The sequence below is a fragment of the Theropithecus gelada genome, chromosome 16 (genome assembly GCF_003255815.1).
Source record: "Theropithecus gelada isolate Dixy chromosome 16, Tgel_1.0, whole genome shotgun sequence".
NCBI classification, from domain to species: domain Eukaryota; kingdom Metazoa; phylum Chordata; class Mammalia; order Primates; family Cercopithecidae; genus Theropithecus; species Theropithecus gelada.
The window spans coordinates 66,696,091-66,712,866 of NC_037684.1; the positions used below are offsets into that span (position 1 = coordinate 66,696,091).

The 16,776-nt window shown below is 39.6% G+C and overlaps 1 protein-coding gene across 3 annotated transcripts in view; it reads right to left on the bottom strand.

The window, feature by feature from the left end:
• Positions 1–306: 306 nt before the first annotated feature.
• LOC112609511 (myosin-8) overlaps positions 307–16,776 on the bottom strand; it is a 31,641-nt gene continuing 15,171 nt past the window's right edge. For all 3 annotated transcript variants that reach the window (XM_025362359.1, XM_025362361.1, XM_025362360.1), the window contains 21 exons: positions 16,322–16,445; positions 16,089–16,225; positions 14,059–14,314; positions 11,691–11,933; positions 11,423–11,599; positions 11,195–11,340; positions 11,018–11,108; positions 10,539–10,928; positions 9,999–10,125; positions 9,210–9,328; positions 8,886–9,082; positions 7,238–7,421; positions 6,988–7,153; positions 6,747–6,871; positions 5,543–5,851; positions 4,656–4,859; positions 3,089–3,214; positions 2,832–3,002; positions 2,543–2,647; positions 1,892–1,987; positions 307–579 (listed from right to left, as the gene is read on the bottom strand). In XM_025362359.1, the coding sequence (XP_025218144.1) occupies positions 430–579; positions 1,892–1,987; positions 2,543–2,647; positions 2,832–3,002; positions 3,089–3,214; positions 4,656–4,859; positions 5,543–5,851; positions 6,747–6,871; positions 6,988–7,153; positions 7,238–7,421; positions 8,886–9,082; positions 9,210–9,328; positions 9,999–10,125; positions 10,539–10,928; positions 11,018–11,108; positions 11,195–11,340; positions 11,423–11,599; positions 11,691–11,933; positions 14,059–14,314; positions 16,089–16,225; positions 16,322–16,445 (3,643 nt within the window). In that variant the 3' untranslated portion in view covers positions 307–429. The remainder of the gene's footprint in view (positions 580–1,891; positions 1,988–2,542; positions 2,648–2,831; positions 3,003–3,088; positions 3,215–4,655; positions 4,860–5,542; positions 5,852–6,746; positions 6,872–6,987; positions 7,154–7,237; positions 7,422–8,885; positions 9,083–9,209; positions 9,329–9,998; positions 10,126–10,538; positions 10,929–11,017; positions 11,109–11,194; positions 11,341–11,422; positions 11,600–11,690; positions 11,934–14,058; positions 14,315–16,088; positions 16,226–16,321; positions 16,446–16,776) is intronic.

The following is a 16,776-nucleotide window of genomic DNA, read 5'->3' on the forward strand; positions in this document are numbered from 1 at the left end:
TAGATGCTCAATATCTGTTTGTGGAGTAAATGAATGGCCCCATACGGAGGGCAGCCTCAGGGAGTGTTTTTCTTAGTAATTTGTAGCAATCTAGAGAGAGATAATAACAATGAGCTCAGCAAAAGGTATTTGTGTGTGTGTTGGGGGGGGTGAAGAGGTGGGAAAGGGACTGTCGGGTGGTGCTGAAGGCATAAAATATTGAATACTCTGCAAAGCCATATATAATATTAAGATATTAATAGCTAGGTGAGAACTGTGAGCATAAATAGCTTTGCAAGTGAAAAAATGAAAGTCCGGTTTAATGTATACATTTACTGTAGTTTTTATTTATTCAGCTTTAAGAGGAAAATAAACATCATAAAGCAAGTGACCAAAAATAGCACATTTTGTGCCTTTCTTCAGCCACTTGATAGCATCAGGCAGGTGTGTTTACTCTGCACTGATTTTTGTGTGAACCTCTCGGCTCTTCACTCGCAATTTGTTGACCTGGGACTCAGCAATGTCAGCCCGTTCCTCGGCCTCCTCCAACTCGTGCTGGAGTTTGCGGAATTTAGATAGATTAGCATTGGATTGTTCCTCCTAAGAATAGAGATAAAATTGTGAGAATTAGACTGCGTGGTTCTCATTGCACTTATCACCAGACAGGATGAGTTCCTCATATCAGGTATTTCCTTCTTATGGTCTATTTAGCATATCCGACTTCACATCTAGACAGAGTTTATTACTTTCAACTGTAATTTTTACTTTAAAGAATGAAAGGAGAGTTTTGAAGTGGAGGAGACAGCCTAATATAAAGCCCACACCTACTTTTATGATGTATGGTCTGTGGAAAGGAGGAAGAGATCTATGTACCCTTATAGACATCAGTAAGTAAATGCAAGGCCAAACTATAACTTGAGGAAATATCACTTACTATGTATTTTTGCCATATGTTTTCATTCTACTATATAAAGAAAGGGAAAAGGTAGGACTAGGAAGAAAGTCTTCTCTGTTATTTGACTCATTACCATTTATGCCTCTCCCTTTTTTCTTTCCTTTTCTTCCTTCCTATTTACTTCCTACCTATCACATGTGTCTGGAAGAGTGGAGGGATAACCAGGAAGAGTATGGGTAAAGAATCTTCTAACATATTCTTATAGTAGCTACAGCAAATGTGGGGACAAGAGCCCCCACTGATGACACTAGCAGGGAGTGAAGAAGTCAGGTGGGGTAAAAGATTGATGTTTGGCTTTTGAGAACTTGATTTTTTCTATGTCTAGAGGGAGAGGAATATTTATGATGGTATTAATTAGAATTCCTACTGTATATAATTTGCAGCTATCAAGTAAGTGAGCTATTTGGAACTTGCCCCCCTCAATGCTTACAAATTGCTTAATAATATAAATATCTTGGCTGGGTGTGGTGGTTCATGCCTGTAATCCCAGCACTTTGGGAGGCTGAGGTGGGCGGATCACTTGAGGCCAGGAGTTCGAGACCAGCCTGGCCAACATGGTGAAGCCCCATCTCTACTGAAAATACAAAAACCAGGTAGGTGTGGTGGCGCACGCCTGTCGTCCCAGCTACTGGAGAGGCTGAGGCATAAGAATCGCTTGAGGTTGGGAGGCAGAGGTTGCAGTGAGCCAAGATCATGCCACTGCACTCCAACCTGGGTGACACAGAGAGTCTCTGTCTCCAAAAAAAAAAAAAAAAAAAAAATCTCCTTTTGAAATCTTGTTCTATAATTTGGATTGGGGGGGGGGGACAAATTCATATTTAAAAATCATCCCTCTTAAAATATGAGTGGCAAATTTTCACTTTCATTGCATCTTCTTTCTTATTGATGGATTCTTTTAAAACATTTTCTACGGCAAAAGAAATTTCCTTCTTTCCTCAAGGGCTTAAAGATACTTACAGCCTCCTCAGCTAGTCTCTTGTATGATTTCACCTTCGCCTGTAATTTATCTACCAAGTCCTGCAGCCTGAGAACATTCTTGCGATCTTCTTCAGTCTGAAAGTTTGAAAAAAATCATCTGCATTCATTCCAAAGAAATTAGGCTACTCTGGGTACTAAAATAAAATCATTTGGCATGATAGCAGGTGGCCTAGGGTAAACCTGATCAACTCTGCGATTTTCTTCATAAAATTAACTCTTGTTAAATGTTTCCAGTGTTCAGGCCCTGTATTAGAGAATTGCACACATCTTCTCTAATCCTTACCTCCCTATCCTGGAAGATAGATGCTGTTATCCCTATTTTACAGGTGAAGAAACTGAGGTTTAGAGTATTAAGTTCAACAAGCAGGAGAGGCCAAACTAGGACTAATACCCAGTTTATCTGTCTTTAAAATCTGTGTTCTTTACTCTCATGCTATTTTCTAAACTTTAGAAATCTGAAGGCCTCCCTAAGTTTTAGTATAGGTCTGTGATAAGCAACTGTCTTTATGCCTTATATGTACCAAGTTAATGCATATTTGTTTGTGAGTGGCATATAAATAAATAGTCATAAGGTTTTCAATTTCCTTCTGGGCAGGAAGACCGGATATTCTGGAAGGCTATTCCCTTTACCTGGTAGGTGAGTTCTTTTACTCGTCGCTCATGTTTCCGTAGACCTTTAACAGCCTCTGCATTACGTTTCTGTTCATTTTCAACCTCTCCTTCAAGCTCACGTACCTGTAGCCAAGAAAAATACTTACGCAGTCAGTCTTGGGGGATATTAATTAGCCCAAGACCTACTGAAGGCATGGGGTGGGTGTTCCCAGCTCCAGGACAGGATGGGAGTCTTGTGTAGGAAGAGAGAAGGGTAGAGAGCATGCCCTTTTTCCCTTCCCAGATTTAGAGAGATTGAGACACCCACCCTGGCCTCCAGTTTCTGGATCTGCTTCTTCCCACCCTTCAGGGCCAGCTGCTCGGCCTCATCCAGACGGTGCTGCAGGTCCTTCACCGTCTGCTCCAGGTTCTTCTTCATCCGCTCCAGGTGGGCGCTGGTGTCCTGTTCCTTCTTCAGCTCCTCAGCCATCATGGCAGCCTATTTAGGAAATAAATTAATAAAGTAATGAAACTCGATGATAGCAGGTAGCATACGTGTGTCAGTAAGACAAATGTGCATCTTACATCAGTGATGGCCTTCTTGGCTTTCTCTTCTGCATTGCGTGATTCTTGGATTACTTCCTCCACTTCACTTTGGAGTTGAGAAACGTCATTTTCTAATTTCTTCTTGGTGTTGATGAGGCTGGTATTCTGTTAAAAGTAGTCAGTGGAAATTTACAAAATTTGTCATTTGCCCTCTTGGGATTTTACAGTTGTCTTACTTGTTGGTTCATGCAGGGGATCTGTTGGCAACATTTCACTAAACTTTAATTATTTGTTCAGTGGCAAATGTTAATTATTTGCAAGGTAGGAACTCCTTTCCCCCAACTTCCCCAGTGTCCATCTGATTTATGCATAAGGACCTCTGAAGTTTGAGAATGCCTTTATTGGCATACATTAGTTAATTGTTCTTTTTTTTTTTTTTTTTTTTGAGATGGAGTCTCGCTCTGTCGCCCAGGCTGGAGTGCAGTGGCCGGATCTCAGCTCACTGCAGCTCCGCCTCCCGGGTTCACGCCGTTCTCCTGCCTCAGCCTCCCGAGTAGCTGGGACTACAGGCGCCCGCCACCTCGCCCGGCTAGCTTTTTGCATTTTTTTTAGTAGAGACGGGGTTTCACCGTGTTAGCCAGGATGGTCTCGATCTCCTGACCTCCTGATCTGCCCGTCTCGGCCTCCCAAAGTGCTGGGATTACAGGCTTGAGCCACCGCGCCCGGCCCCCTAGTTCTTTTAATTATATTTCAGTCAGACATCACTACTTACTCTCTCTCTGGAAGGTTGGAAATAGAAAAGGATACATTCGTTTTGTGAGTGGCAGGCACTGAGAATTTCTTGCTTAGTAGAATCTATTCTCTCTGAATTTTCATGATTTGTTCCCTTGGAGAGCACTGAATTTTGTCTTCTGAAAACATATTCTTAAGATTTCAACTCAGTGTTTCTCAGAGAGAAGCAATATTGTCTTAATGGGTATTTGAAAATGTTTAGGGGCAGATATTTTTGGTTGTCAAAATGACTAGGGGGTGCTACTGCATTTAATGCCTGGGCAAGTCAGGAATGCTAAATGTGCTGTAAGGCATGGGGACAGTGAACACAGCAGTGCTAAATGCTTAAGTGCTACCGATGAGAAACACTGCATGGAACATTTTCAGATTTTGGAGGTAGCAGGTATCTTTACTCAGTATTATTCTACCTCATGGTTTCCAAAATAATCTAAATAGCCAAACCTTATTTTTAAATAAAAAAGTAATAGCTTTTTTGGGGAGGGGGCATAGAAACCCCAAGAAGGAAACAGGAACACACACCAAAAAACAAAAAAAATCACCCATAATCTAATTACCCTAAGATAATGGCAATGAGTATTTTTGAGCATATCCCCCATCCTTGTTTACATACACATATTTATACAAATGGAGTACTTTCATGCTATAATTCTAATGCATCACCCTGCCAGCACACCAGCATTTGTTTGATGTGAGGGTCTCACCTGGGTGTGGAGGAGCTGGTACACATATTTATACAAATTGAGTACTTTCATGTGATAATTCTAATGCATCCCCCTACCAGTACACCAGCATTTGTTTGATGTGAGGGTCTCACCTGGGTGTGCAGGAGCTGGACACGCTCACTGGCATCCAGGAGCTCCTGTTCGGCGATTTTCCTGCTCCTCTCTGTCTGCTCCAGAGTGGCCCGCAGCTCCTCGATCTCAGCCTGCAGCAGGTTGGCCCTGCGCTCTATGATTGCCAGCTGTTCCTTCAGGTCTTCTTGGCCCCGGAGAGCATCATCTAGGTGGAGCTGGGTTTCCTGTTAAGTGAAAAACAGAAAAAGGCTTTAGGTGTTCTGAAGGGGATTTGAAGATCCCAGGAGATGAACTGGGAGATTGTACTGGCGCCAGGAACAGAAGATGACCTCTGCCTGTCATTTGACTGCATCTGAGTATGGTTAGGTCATTTGCTTAGGGTGAGAGAGAATTATCAGGAGACACAGATTGTTGTTCTGTTTCTGCCATTAACTGGTTATTGTGTCATGTGTGAGTCACTAATGTCTGTCATTTGTGGAGCAGTTTCCATATGCTCTCTCCAAGACTTGGCATCTGTTATTTCATTTGATCTTCACAGTAACTCGGTGAGGTGGGGAGTTTCATTCTTATTTTGAAGAAGCTACAGAGGTTCTAAGAGGTTAAATAACTTGCTTAAAATCAGGCAGCTAGTAAATGACAAAACTAAGACTCAACCTCAGGCCTGTCTGGTGCCCAAGTCTGTTCACTTGCTTTCATATCAGATTGTAATGCCTAGGCATCTGTTTGATCTTCTACATAACATTTTCTTAAAAATAATATGTTCTATGTGTATTTAGTTCAGTTATCTTTGTGCTGTCAGCTGTAAAATTTGTTAAGAGAAAAAAAGGATGGTTTAGCAAGGTGTTTGGGAAATGGAAGACAGGTACTTTCCCTGCTTCATCTGGGAGGCAAATGTGGACCCATTTACCTTCAGGATTCCTTGGGTGTTCCTGTAGTTCCTTAAACTCTCCGCAGCTAAGCGATTGGCATGATTCAGCTGGATTTCCATTTCATTCAGATCTCCTTCCATTTTCTTCTTGACTCTCAGAGCATCATTCCTGCTCCTGATCTCTGCATCCAGCGTGCTCTGCATGGTCTCCACGACTCTAGTGTGGTTTCTCTTCAGCTGGTCAATTTCCTCATCTTTTTCTGCCATTTTTCTGTCAACTTCAGACTTGACTTGGTTTAACTCAAGCTGGATACGCAGAATCTTTCCTTCTTCATGTTCAAGAGATGCCTTAACAAAACGGTTGTCAATTAATAATGGAGAAGAGCCTGAGTATTTGGAGTATATTCCCTTGTGAGCCAAACTCTCGTCAATATCAGTTTGTCTAATTTTACAAAGTATAATACAGTAGTTCTGGCAGTCTTCTAGGTAAATCATTATTTTGTTTATTCAGTGACAGATTATTTAGAGCAGCTCTGCAATGAAGGCGCTTTGTGCTATACAAATATTATTCATATTAGTACTAATAAAATTATATAATTAAATTCATGTATAGTAAATATAAACTCTCAATCTGTTTTAGAAATGAAAATGTTCTTGTGGAACATACTAACCCCGAGTCTAGAAATTATCAGTTTTAAAATATGTTAATTTTTTTCTGATTACATAATAAATGTGCATTGTATAATGTGAGGGCAATACATAAAAACAAAAGAAAAACTAACTGTTGTTCCCCCAGCAAGAGATAAACATTTTAATGTGATGTAGTTTTTTCAAGTCCTTTTTCCTACTTCTATATATTTTTGCATAATCAAAATTATATTGTATATGCAAATTTGTGTCTTTAAAATACTGTCTACCATAAAATATTTTTCCAAAATAGTCATATTTAGTGGCTATATAAAATTTCATCATATAGCTGTTCTGTAATTTGCTTACTTTTGTTCTTAGATTGGACATCTTTGTCTTAAAGCTGTACTCCAGTTGACTTTTTTTGGGTGATAAAATCTTAGAAATAGAATTGACGGGTCAGAGTATTTACATTTTTAAGGATTTTTGATAACTATTGTCAAGTTGCCCTTCATAAAGATCCTGTAAGTTTAAATTGTCGCTAGCCCCACTTTGTTTTTTTTTTAACTGATGTTTGTCTTTGTTTTTCCATAACATAATACAAGGTAATATGTACCTCTGCTTCCTCTAAAGCAGCCTGAATTTCACATTTCTCTTGTTCTACTTGCTTCTTTATTTTTTCCAATTCGTGAATTTGCTTTCCTCCCTCTGCAATCTGCTCAGTGAGGTCAGAAATCTCCTCTGTGGTTGAACAGACAGGAGAGAAATGGTCAGAAAGATGGCAACATGGCAAGGTCCTCCCAGGGATATATGGGGTAGGGAGGACTGTGAGGACTGGGAAGACTGTGAGGACTCACGCTGCAAGTTCTTATTTTCTCTTCTTAGCGTTTCAAGTTGATCCAGGGATTCCTCGTAGGCATTCTTCACCTTGAACAGCTCGGTGCTAAGAGAACAGGCCTCCTTCTGGGAGGCCTCAAGTTCAGCCTGAGTTTCCTCATACTTCTGTTTCCATTCTGATAGGACCTGAAAAGCAATAAATCATGAGTTGATCCAAGAAGAAAGGAAGACCAAGTAAAATGCTCTTAAAGTTTAAGCAGTCTGGGCCACCTTGTCAAAGTTCCTTTGCTTCTTATCAAGAGCTGCACAGGCTGCATTAGACCTTTCCACATCAAGCATGAGGTCTTCAACTTCGTTCTGAAGCCGCTGCTTTGTTTTTTCAAGGGAAGCACATTTGGCGTTCACAGCTTCTACATGTTCCTCCGCTTCTTGCAGGCGCTGGGCCAATTTCTTCCTGAAAAGTTAGCCAGGCACTCAGGAGAATGGCCAAGACCAGAAGCAAAAGAAGCAAAGTGATAACCTCCTTGGTCCCTTTTCACAGTCCTGTTTCTTTTCTTTTGTTTCTTTTTTAAGAGAGGGAGTCTCCCTCTGTCGCCAGGCTGGAGTGCGGTGGCGCCATCTCGGCTCACTGCAACCTCCTGGGTTCAAGCGATTCTCCTGCTTCAGCTTCCCAAATAGCTGGGATTTCAGGCATGCACCACCACGCCCAGCTAATTTTTGTATTTTTTTTTTTAAATAGAGACAGGGTTTCACTATATATTGGCCAAGCTGGTCTTGAACTCCTGACCTTAGGTGATCCGCCCACCTTGGCCTCCCAAAGTGCTGGGATTACAGGTGTGAGCCACTGCGCCTGGCCACAGTCCTGTTTCTATACTGGCAAATAGCATATGATTTTCAAAATGGTGGCAGCCAGAACTGCTTTCTAGATTGGTAAACTGTTTGGAAAGGTCCAAAGTGGTGAAGAGTTGGAAACAAGTCCTTGGACTATTATAGAATTCTTAGAGGCTGCCGTTGGTGCTGCCGTCGTATGTGCCTTACTACCTAAGTAACTCGAGATTTTTAAGACTTCTGATTGAGTATGACTGTGGAAAATTATTAGCCAGGACAATCTTGTTGTTTGACTTATATATTCATTCTGACTCCAATATGGATTTGAGGTTAACTAGATGTTTTACTGGCCGGAAATATACTGAGCATATTCATTTGCTTTCTCAGACTTTCCATTCCATTTTATGTATTCTTTTCCCTAGAGAACAGCCAGTTTCTTCTAATCATTGTATTTGGACAATCTCTCCAGGGAAAGAAATTCATAGATAAATCAGGACAATTCATGCAGTTTAAACAAAGGCAGGGTTTTTTTTGTTTGTTTGTTTTTCCCCCTCCTGAATTCTCTGCATTCTCAGTTCATTTTCAGTTGTGTGCCAAGTACACATCCTTATGGTAGAGAAAAACCTTTGACTTGATGCCCAAGGAGATCTACTTGAAGGTCTCCATTTGTCTATATGCAGACTAAGGCTTTATTTAGGCCAAACCCTAAACATTATATATGGTTTGGTGGCCTCCAATGTGAGTTTTAAGAGGTATGTCTTCTACTCAATGCTTAAGAAGGTGGGCTGTGGAATCAGAATGACAGGCTCCAAACCCAGCTGTATCATTTATTAAGCAGATACCTTTGGGTTAGTTGGTTAACATCTTATAGCCTCAACTTCCTCATCTGTAAAATGGGGATTAGAATAATGATACCAATATAATATTGTTAGGAAGATAAATAAGCTGATATACATATATATATATAAAAAAAAATACTTGACACAGTATGCACGCAATAAATGTTAGCTTTTGCTATTGTTATGTTATCATCATCATAAATATCACAGCTGCTTCTGGGAGTTCCTTTTCTAGAGTTCACAACACATACTTGGCCTCCTCCAGCTCCTCTGTGCGCTGAATGGCATCCGTCTCATATTTGGTCCTCCACTGAGCAACCTCACTGTTGGCTTTGGACAGCGCCCTCTGCAGTTCAGCTTTGCCTTCCTGCTCCTCCTCATACTGTTCCCGCAGCAGGTCGCAGTCGTGGCGGGAGGACTGCAGGGCATGGGCCAGGGCGTTCTTGGCCTGCAGAAGTAGCAGTTCAGTGACATAAATTCATATATTCAGTGATATTTAACTTACACATCCCAAGTAGAGCCTAACTGGGCAGGTTTAGATTTGGTTAGTCAAAAAAATCTTTGGCAAAACTCACTTTAGTTTCTTCCTCTAGTTGACGTTTCAGCTCTTCAATCTGCTGAGTAGATGCTTGCTTGCTCCTTGAAAGTTGAGAGACTAAAGCATCTTTCTCATCTAATTGTCGAGAATATTCACCTAGGAATAATAGACGTAAGGGAATTTTTTACTGGCATAAAAATAAGTCTAAACCTTTTATATTTATATGTATGCATATATATATGTATATGTATGTGTGTGTGTGTGTGTGTATATATATATACACACAAGCTGTATATTCCTTACCTGAAATGCTTGGGACCAGAAGTGTTTCAGATTTCAGATTTTTGTTTGATTTTAAAATATTAGCATTACACTTACCAGTTCAGCATCCCTAATCCGAAAATCTAAAATCTGAAAAGCTGCAGTGAGCATTTCATTTGGACATCATGCCAGCCCTCAGTTTTGAATTTTGGAGCATTTCAGATTTTTGATTTTCAGATTAGGAATACTCAACCTGTGTGTGTGTGTCTGTGTGTCTGTATGTGTGTGTGTCTGTTTGTGTGTGATGTGTTTAATCTACACATCATCTGCTTCTAAGTATTTTTATAGAACTGGTTAGAACCGGAGATTTAAAAGCAACATTGCCATAAGAGTGTTGTAAGTAAACTTGTCTGCTCAGTCTTGCTTTCTTTCCTTTTTGATCTTCTCAGCAAACTCTGATCATTTGTTTATCTTTCTCTAAAGTGGGAATGTTGCTGTTTATTAGAACCCCTAGAATCCTTTTTATTTAGTCCATGGTTTTGGGACCCAGAGAAGATGTCTTTACCTGCTTCTGTCTGCAGACGCGCTCTCTGCGCTGTGAGGTCATTGATCAGCCGCTGCTGCTCCTCTTCCTTGGTCTTGAGCTCACTCACTTGGTCTTCTAGAGCGCGGCACATCTTTTCAAGGTTCCCCTACAGGATATGTAGCAATGAAAGATGAGACATTGAATGCAATAAAAAAAAGTTAAAACTTGATTCTTAAAATACTTGTAGAGTAAATAAATTCATGTCTAAGTGTGAGTAGAAAGTTAGGACGTCAACTCTGTGAAACGTGCAATAATTTAGGCATGGTGAGTGCATAATGTGCCTAAACTAGTTATTTTGGGAGACCATTTATTCCAATGATATTGACACTTGCTTAAAGTGGATTTTGAAATCATCTTAATAGATCATAACCAGCATTAAAACAATACCATAGAATGGGATATATTAGGTTAGAAAATATTTAAGTAGTCCTGAAAAATGCCTGCAAACAATGTTTAGTGATAGAGAACAGTGGGTGTTCTTATAGATGATTACCTTCATTTAGAGACAGTATTGGGTACCTTGGCTTTGGAAATGGCCTCTGCGTTACTGCTAAGGTCATCAATCTCCATCTTCAGCTCACTCTTCTCCTTCTCCAGCTTCTGTTTGACCCGCTGCAGGTTGTCAATCTGCTCCCCAAGCTCAGCCACACTGTCTGCGTGCTTTTTCCGAAGAGCAGCCGCCATAGCTTCATGCTGCAGAGTGGCCTCCTCCAGGTCCCTGCGCAGTTTCTGAAACTCAGCCTCCCGCTTCTTGTTCAATTCCACCTGAGCAGAAGTTGCCCCACCGGCTTCTTCCAGCCTCTCGCTGATCTCCTCCAGTTCCCGGGAGAGGTCAGAGCGCTGCTTCTCTGCCTTGGCTCGGGAGGCCCGCTCTGCCTCGATTTCTTCCTCCAGCTCCTCAATGCGGGCCTGGGAATGAAAGGAGCACATAAACATAAACTCATCTCAACTTCAGTGTTTTTTTGGTGTGCAGAAAAACTAGAGGTGAGATGACTCACCTGCAACTCTTTGATTTTCTTCTGTAGTTGAATTTCTACAGCTTGCTCATCTTCAATTTTGCTTATCAAATCGCTAATTTCAAATTCTTTCCTTTAGACAGAAGAACAAGACGTATTAATACTCGTATGAATTGAAAGATGATATCACATAGAAGTTTTTTTCTAAAAAGCTCCTACTTTTTAAGCTTTTCATCAAGTTGCTGTTTGTCATTTTCTATATCCATTGTGGATTCTTGGGCCAATTTGAGGTCACCCTCCAGTTTCCTCTTTGCTCTTTCTAGATCCATTCGAAGCTTCTTTTCTTGTTCCAGAGACCCTTCAAGCTAATAAGAAAGTAAATATGGTAAAAATTGAAAGTATATATTTAAAAAAAATCTTTCAAAGGGATATTTAAAATGTGCTTACATCATCCACTTGCTGTTCTAGCTTGGTTTTAGCTTTGGCCAGGGTGTTGACTTTGTCCTCCTCTGCCTGCAGGTCATCCAGGGTCTGTTGGTGGGCCTCTTGGAGAGCCTTCTTCTCCTTGGACAGTTTTGCAATGGTTTCATCCAGGCCTGCCATCTCTTCTGTAAGATTTTTCACCTACAAAGGTTAGGAAAGAGATTATTTCTCCTGTAAAGCAATTTAGTTGGTGGCAGAACCTCTATACAGTATTGTAGAATATGATTGCTACCTTGTTCTCTGTGGCGTGTTTCTCCTTCTCAACCTTGGCCAGTGTCAGCTCAAGGTCATCAATGTCTTTCTTGAGTTCTGAACATTCATCCTCCAGTTTCCTCTTCTTGGCTGTCAGCTCAGCATTGATCTCTTCCTCCTCCTCAGCTCTCTCAGTCACCTCTTTGATTTTGGCCTCAAGTTGGATTTTGTTTTTAATCAGTTGCTCACACCTTTCCTCTGCATCCGCCAAGCTATCTGCTTCCTATGGAGAGATTCATTCAGATACTTAGAGTGTTACTTATTTTGAAACTTGGTTTTTTTTGCACAAAAATAATAGTGTTTTATTGAAGTCTGTTGAATGTTTCCATATGAATATAAATTTAATTGAATCGAACATTATTACATAGTCTGGAGAGATGCAGCTTATTGGAAGTGAGACTATAGTTTTAGAAGCAAACTAGTTTGCGAAGTTACTGGATTGGAGCTATTGTCTATTTAAAAAATAATTTGTAGAAGAGTGGAAAGACCTCTAAATCAGGCAAAAGGAAGCCTGGGTTCTTGTCCCAATATTGCTTCCATATGTATGACTTTGGGCAAATTGCTTTATTCTTTTTATTCATATATGTATATATTTATATATATTCATATATGTATATATTTATATATATTCACATATGTATATTTCGAATAAATGATTGCCAAGAGCTTTTCAGCTGTAATATTTAAAGATTTTGATTTAGTTAAATTGGTTAGTTTTGGTTTTGATCATTCCCTGTCCCCCTCAAACCACTAATTGCTAGGCTGTATTGAAAAAAGAAAAAGAAGAAAAATAACTTAAATACATTTCCATGTAGTATTTTTTAATATACTAAAAATATACCTTCCTGATATACCTTCCTGATAGTTCTAATATACCTTCCTGATAGTTTTAATATACCTTCCTGATAGTTCATATGGTGCTATAATTGTTGAAAATTTACATTTCCATTTAAAGAATTACCCATTAGTCTTAAGATGAATTTTATTTTTTGGAACTTTTACCCTAACTTTTATTTTGAAAACTGTTAAACTTACAGAATAGCCGTATGAATAATACAATAAATTGCCATATACCGTTTACCTAAATCCTCACATTTTTAGCATTTTACTGTTTTTTTCTCTCTCTAAACACACACATAGACACATATATGCACATGCGCACACACACATATACACTGTCCTAAATCATTTGAAAGTAAATGGCAGATATGATATTTTAGCATGTCGCTCCTAAGGACATGAACATTCTCCTATATAACTACAATGCTGTTATTACAAATGAAAATATTATCACTGATACAATAATATTATCTAATATACAGTCTATATTCAGATTTCCCCAGTGTAACAGAAATGTTCTTTAAACTGCAACATAATTTTCAGAGAATTGTACCATTGACTAGGCTAGAGGTTCTTCTGCCCAGGACAGTTTTAGTTCAGGAAAGATCAATGAACTCTTCTTAGCCCTTTCTGCTTTTGTGTTTTTGTTTGGTTTTGTTTTCCTATTCCCTTCTAAATCTGGTTAATGTGGAAAGTCTGTGCTGAGCCCCTGAAATTTTGAAAATTTTCAAACTCATATGTCAAGTTAGGAAAAAAAAAATAGAATGAACAGTGATATGTTATGAACCTAGATTCACCAGTTGCTAAGTTATGCCACATTTGCTTTGTCCATCCCATTTGTGGCCCTCTCCCCTCCTCCTATAATTATCAAAATGAATTTTAGAATATATGAGAAAGTGTAATTCTCAGAAACTATATGGCTCAATAAAGTTTTTATAAGTGACTAATGAAAATATTTAAATAAAGATCAGTCCAGTCCCTAATTTATTAGGTTATTTGGCCTGGGGAATATTTTTTAATTTCCCAGTGTTCGTTTTGTTCTTGAGTTTTAAAAAACATTTAAATGGAATATAATGGGGACTTATTGTGCTAAATCTTGGGGGTTGGGGAAAGGAGATACAGAGAGAAATAAGTTTGAATTTAAATACATCTCATAGACTTGCGTTTAGAAAATAGGGCTGTACTTTTAATGCCGGGCTAAAGTAGCCCAGGTAAAGGGGTAAAATATTTGTCTGAGACTTGTGGGGGTTGGCTTTAAGCTACTTCCTTCATGGCTGTTAAATGTTGTGATAATTATTTAAACAAATTCTTCAATCTTTCCTTTTCCCGTTGTAACTTGGAAATAATTGTGGCTTTTCTTCCTTATAGAATATTGAAAGATAAATGAGGTATTAAAAACAGCAACTTGAGATTTTTTTTTCAAGTAGAGGTCATTTATAAATCCAAAGTATATGTGTATTTCAAACAAGCTTCAGTAACATGACGCATTCAGAATATGGAGTACTCACAGATTGAACCTGGAGTTGCAGGTCATTTTTCTCTTTTAAGAGAGTGACCATTTTTTCCTCTAGCTCCTTCCTTTTTGCCTCTGACTTGGCAAGTTCATCTTTCGTTTTCTGGAATTCTTCCTTCATGGTGGCCATCTCTTTCTCTGTCTCTGCACTCTTGAGGAGAGGCTTAATCTTGAAGAATAGTTTCATCCAGGGCCAGTGCTTGACGTTCATGAAGGCACGGACATTATACTGGATGCAGAAAAGTGCTTCTCTGCGATGACGTGAAAATATCAGTGTAGACTGATCCATTAGAGGCAATGTTATTGTTACTTATCACACACAGATTTCCCTTTTAATGAATGCCCCTCACAAATAAATATGTCACATTCTCTATATATTATATTCTGGCTTTACACACACACACACACACATACACACATTTTCACGCTCACACTCATGGTCAGTAGCCCTCAGTATAACCACTTTGCTAATTGATTGCTGTTCATATTGAGCAGATCTACTGTGTTCTCAGTCCCTATCAAAGTAGCAAAGAAAGTGCCTTTAGGGGTGAATATTTTGAATGTAAGATCAGCACATGCCATTTGACACACGACAGTATTAGTGATTTGAGGTGGGCGTGACGATTGCATGTTGATTGTGCTGCCTGTCTGTGGACATACGGATGAGAACTGTGAAATGGCATAGGTCGTTTTCTGAATTTCCCACCTAAACTGAGCGTATGGTTTGTCGTCTCTTCCTTGAAGTTGCTCCTCTTATTTTGAACAACACTGAATTGTCCACTCTATAAACTTTTTTTGCTAGCTTCTTCAGATAATACACTGGCTTATCTCAAATTCTTTCAAGTGCCTCAGTCTTAACTGATTAATTGGATTGTTAATATTTGCGAGGCATTCAGCCTCTGTTGAGCTCTAAAATTTATTTTATTGAAATAAAGTGAAAAATAGTAATAAAAGGTACCCCTACTGCAAACTATAGCCATCGACTGGCTAGGTTTGACTACCTTGTAGCAATGTGTCTGTTTCTTCAAGCTTGTTAAAATGGAAATTCCATCTCTATAGGTCCATTTTTTTTTTTTTTTTTTTGGGTGGGGGATGGAGTCTTGCTCTATTGCCCAGGCTGGAGTGCAGTGGCGCGATCTCGGCTCACTGCAAGCTCTGCCTCCCAGGTTCATGCCATTCTCCTGCCTCAGCCTAGCTGGCAGTCCTCAGAGTAGCTGGGACTACAGGCACCCACCACTTTGCCCAGCTAATTTTTTGTATATTTAGTAGAGACGGGGTTTCACCGTGTTAGCCAGGATGGTCTCGATCTCCTGACCTTGTGATCCACCCGTCTCGGCCTCCCAAAGTGCTGGGATTACAGGCGTGAGCCACTGCACCCGGCCTATAGGTCCAATTTTTAAGACTTGTAACTCTGTGAAAACAGATACCTTGACACAGACCATAACGTTCACACATGGGAAAGACTCAGGAACACTTCCAGTGCAGGCCCGAATTAGTACAGATGAGAAAAATGAATGCACAGTGTGTGTGTGAGTAGAGGGAATGCAGTAGGGTTGGGTAGACAAACTGGGTGAGGTTGGTTACAGAAAGGGGAAATTAAAGTTTTAAATTGGTAAATAGATAAATTAGGATGAGGGGAGAGATGAGATAAGGAGATAAGCAAATGAGAGAATCGTAGATAAACAAATTGTTTAGCCTGGCTGGAAAAGGCTATGTGGTTGGAAATGATAGATGAGGTGGGAAATAGAGAGGGCCTTGGCAGGCAAGCAAGCAACTGGCTTGACGAAAATACTGCTTACTACAAACTATTCTTGTGACTGTATGTGAGATGGCTGGAGGTAGGAGAGAAGTTTTGAAGGGAATCCAATTGTGAGAGCTGAAGCAAAGGCTGCTGTGTTGTAGCAGTGAGTTCTGAATTGGGTGAGAGGAACTATTAGCCACAAAACGAAATAATTAATGAATGAAGAAGACTGATTGATAGTCCTTAAGGGACCTTATAACTCTGATATTCTGCATGGTTGTTACCTCCTTTGCAACATCTTCTGATATTCTACCCTCATTAGGAATCCCCTACAGACAGCTTGTGTTCTTGTTATAATCTGGGCCAATTTTTCATCTCTCATTTCTTCCAGAAGACCCAGGAGGCCAGCTTTGAAGAAAACCTGGAGAAAGAGACAGTCACAAATCATCCCCGTACTGCAGGAGACACAGAAATGGCAGAAGGTACTTGGATCGGGTGTAAATAAATAACAATATACCTTGGTATGTCCAAATTTGTATTGAGTATGATCAATGTCAATAGAAGCAAGAAGTTTCTCAGAAGCCTTCTTGCTGTCAATGAACTGTCCCTCTGGAATAGCACTTGCATTTAAAACCTTGTATCTGCTCAGTTAAACAAAGAAGGAATGGTTAGGAAAATGTGACCACATGCCAACAAAAATGACACCAAAAAGAAATATCAACAAAAATCTGAGAGTAGAAATAAAAGAAAATCCAACTGTCCTTTGAGGACAGATAGTAAAACAATATGATTTTCTGTTGCATGCCGGCTTCCTGTTATCCTTCTAACCTGTTGTATTATCCTACTACCACAAGACTATATTATTCGACCTCTTAATTTTTTAATATATACTGAGGATATATGAAACAAAATGAACAGAGGACAACAATTAAGATGGTAAAATATTCACGGTATTAATGAAATACAACAAAG